We start from the raw sequence: 3,755 nt of genomic DNA, 5'->3' as shown, positions 1-3,755 counted from the left end.
GGGAGGGACACTGTATACCACCTTACACAAGGATAAAGGTGGCTCAATCCCTAGCTACAAACCCCCTCCTCCTCCCTACCAAACACACATAAACTCACCAACTAAGGCACTGCCAGAGGGAGAGACACGCTTTGGCAATGAGGACCTCTGGAGGCCCAGGGTGTGAACAGCTGCACAGAGGGCTGTGTGCTGTGGAGTCAGCATCTCAGGAGGTGAGAGGAAGTGGGCAGAGGAGGAAGGAGTCTCAGGTCCTGATGGATCAGAAGAAGGAAGATGAGGGGAGGTGGTCAGGACACAGGAGATGAGAAAACTAAGAATGACCCAAAAAGGGACAAAGAGTGGAAAACGTAGAAAAAAATGAGAAAGAGGCAAAACAGGGTGTGGGCAACCTCACAAAACAGGAAGGAGACAGAGCAGAAGGAGGGAAGGAAACAGAAAAGAGAGTGAGATGAGTGGGGCAGGACGTGAGGAGGGAGAGAGGGAGCCAGGGAGAAGACATCAGAGAATGTCAGAGCTTGGTAAAGAAACCTCCGGTGAGAAGAGGCTATCAGGAGCCTTCGGGCAGAGCCTCAGATCGGGAGGCCGAGATCACCAGGTCAACCACATAAATCAGCAGGTTGATGGCTGTCAGGATGGCCACAGCCAGTTGTTGGTCCCAGATGCACACGCTATACCCAGCACCGCAGCTTACATCATTGGACCGCTGTGGATTCCCGCCAAACTGCTCGTTGATCTGATAGAGAGGCCAGAGGACAGCAGCAGTGGTGTAGAGGAGGACAGCGAGCACGGTCTGCCCCAACACAAAACGGGAGGAGGGCAGACTCTTGTGACAGTCACACCGTTGCCTCAATAAGGATATGACCCCCAGGATGAAGCAGATGGAGTACACGGCCACACACCACTCCAGGGCCGGCTGGTGCGTGTACAGGAAGGTGTTGCTGATGAAGGCGAAGATGCCACAGGCCACAGTGATCTCTAGCTTTTTGAGCAGGCCGATAAAGGAGCAGAAGGGCTCACTAGTCTTGACACAGGTCCAGACTGCATCCATGGCATAAGCCACTGAAGCAATACAGGAGAACGCAGTGGCAGCGATAGCATGGTTCCGCTGGGTGCCATAGCTCAACATCTGAAGATAGATGATGGGGTACATGATGGAGGCTGAGAGGCAGACGAGGGCAGAGAAGCAGGTGTAGGTGATGAGAAAGTTGTCCCAGGACCAAGAAAATGACTTGTGGAGTTCACATAACTCAACTAAGAGACTGAGGAGGGTCACGGCGAAGCAGAAGCACCAGATGAACATGGACCAGTTGCTTACGTCCGCATTCCAAGCACTCTCACTGGCCACCAGGGATAAGGCCACACAGGTGGACAGCAGCTGCAGCAGGCGGAAGAAGTAGCCCATGATGGTCACAGAGCCCAGGCCTGAGGATGATCACGTGGTCATGTGGATCACTGAGATCAGGATGGCTGTGGTCTTTGTGAAGGAGCTCAGGAGGTGGACTGAGTCAGACAAGTAGAAAAAGTTCAGGGTTCAGTGTCAGCTGAGGCTCAGGATCTGCAGAGTTGGAACCAATGGCCCAGACACTTAGAGCACAGCTACTCCAGAATGGTTCTCCCCACCCATCACCCTTGATCTTGTCACAAGACTTGTCTTATCCTAAGCTCACAGCTGGCTTGGATTTGGCATCAAACCATGAACATTATTTATCTCTTTCAACTTTTTGCCATTGCTCTCAGAGACACAGGGTAGGATGGTCCTTATCTGTAATCCTAACCTTCAAAGCTGTGAAATATCCAAAAGAGTTTTAAAATTTTGTTTGGTAAGAACATTTTACCTGAATGAACATGAGACAAGTTACGATCTTTATTTATTTCACTTATGTTAAACTTCAAAAGTTCAGTTGCAGAAATGCTACTGTGCTTGCTCACAAGGTGCTTTCAGACCCCAGTGTGGTGTGATGTCATATACAGCAGATGCACCATGTCACCTGTCTGAAGCAGAAAAATTCTGGAGAATTCTGGAGAAGATCTGACCCCCAAGTTATCAGAATAGGAATTGTACATTGTACTGCTTACCATTCGACAAAAGAGAAAATAAGGCTCAGAGAACCAAATGTCTACCAGGAGGTTCCATGGATAGGAGTGGGAACTCAGATAACAATACCAAAGCTGTGGCTTTGAGCACTTGGCTGTGCAGCCCACATGTCAGCAGGGCCTGTGGGTGGGAGCCCAGGACCAAAGCTCAGGGCTCTGGGACTCAGAACACCCCTTCAGGGCCACGGCCTCCTTCCACAGCAACCTGAAGACACAGTGTCCCAGCCTGTCCTCCCTGCAGTCACCAATAGAAGGAGCTGCCATCTGAGGGGAAACAGCCCCACCCAGAGGAGGGCAGCTTCAGGGGTGAACAGGGAGGAGCCATGGGGTGAGATGGACATTGGGGACAAGATGACATTGTAAGTAGGGACTGTTGTGAATCCCCTCTACCAGCATGACTCGAAGGTGAAGTGTGTTGGAGGAATCACAGAGTAAATTGACATAATGTTTGGCTCTTAAGCTCCAAATCTGCCATCCAGCTGGGAGTCTGGAAAGATCTAAGAGTAGTCCTACCTAAGCAGGATTTTCCTGGCCTGGGAGACTGGTTAGCAGCTTCCAAACTGGGAAGAAGGGATTGGACATAAACAAGGATGCTGTGTCTGATGCTGATGGGGAGCCTTTCAGGGCATCCTGGGGAGGGGGTGGGGATGGACGGATGATCAGCCCCCTTTAAAGGGCAGGAGCTGAGAGAGGAGGTCCCTGCAGGACCCCTGGGAGGAGACAGCCCTGAGGATACTCCCGGGACTGGGGTGGGCGGGGGCAGAGTGGAGATGACTGGGGGCGTCCCAGGGTCCCAGGGGCCCTGAGGCAGCCCAGTAGGGGTCTTCTGACCCAGAAGGGATGCAGGCATGGAGCCAACCTTCCCGTGGAGAAGGGGCCTGGACTGGAACTGAGACAGAACAGGGGCCTCAATTGGCTTCAGGGCTGTGACAGGGACATGTGGCCAGAGTGGCAGGGACCCTGGAGACCACGGAATTGCTCAGGTCACCTGCCCAAGGCAGTCCCGCCAGCCAAGGCTGCAGTCCCACTCACACAGGGGCTCCTCCAGGGTCCAGTGTTGGGGGAGTGAGGCCCCTCTCAGCCCGCCCCCTCCTCAGGGACAGCTGCCCTGTTTCCAAGGGACTATTTGCTGAGAGGCCCCCAGGGCAGAAGGGCCAGCACTCTGAGCCCCAGCCAGCCTCCTGCCATCAGGGGATTATTATATCACCTTTGCTGATAATAAACCCTGGGACAGGCTGAGGCAGAAAGAGAAATACGGAGCAAACCTGAGAACCTCCCTGGACTCACAAAGCTCCTTGAGCCCCAATTGTCAGTGGAGCCCTGGAGCCTGCGGGCCTCCCAGTGGGCCATGAGAGAGGCTGGATGTCACTCTGACTGTTCCTGAATTTGTTCCAAATTTACTGTTAAAATGACCCTGCGATTTACACTTAAGTCTAAACAATAACTTTGGATCCATTTAATACCACAGAAGCAGAGCTTGGAGAAGGAGAGGATGAGGTTCCTGCTGTGTGACACTGGGTCTGGCCTGTGCCCTCTCTGGGCCTCAGTTCCCCCACCTGGAAAGCAGCAGCTTTACCTGAGTCTCCCCAGCAACCTCTCCAGTCTAATCTGTGAGCCTGGACGTGGTGTCCCTGTCAGAACACAGCCTGGATGTGGCTGAG

General features: G+C 53.0%; 1 protein-coding gene across 1 annotated transcript; it reads right to left on the bottom strand.

Moving 5' to 3' along the window:
- Window positions 1-547: 547 nt before the first annotated feature.
- Window positions 548-1,402, bottom strand: LOC120875350 (myeloid-associated differentiation marker-like). Its single transcript, XM_040257115.1, has one exon. It carries the CDS (start codon window positions 1,400-1,402, stop codon window positions 548-550), a length of 855 nt encoding a protein of 284 aa, XP_040113049.1.
- Window positions 1,403-3,755: the final 2,353 nt, after the last annotated feature.

This window comes from Oryx dammah, unplaced genomic scaffold (assembly GCF_014754425.2).
Source record: "Oryx dammah isolate SB20612 unplaced genomic scaffold, SCBI_Odam_1.1 HiC_scaffold_16, whole genome shotgun sequence".
NCBI classification, from domain to species: Eukaryota; Metazoa; Chordata; class Mammalia; order Artiodactyla; family Bovidae; genus Oryx; species Oryx dammah.
The sequence above is the reverse complement of the archived record's forward strand: the minus strand, read 5'-3'. Positions and strand labels throughout refer to the sequence as shown.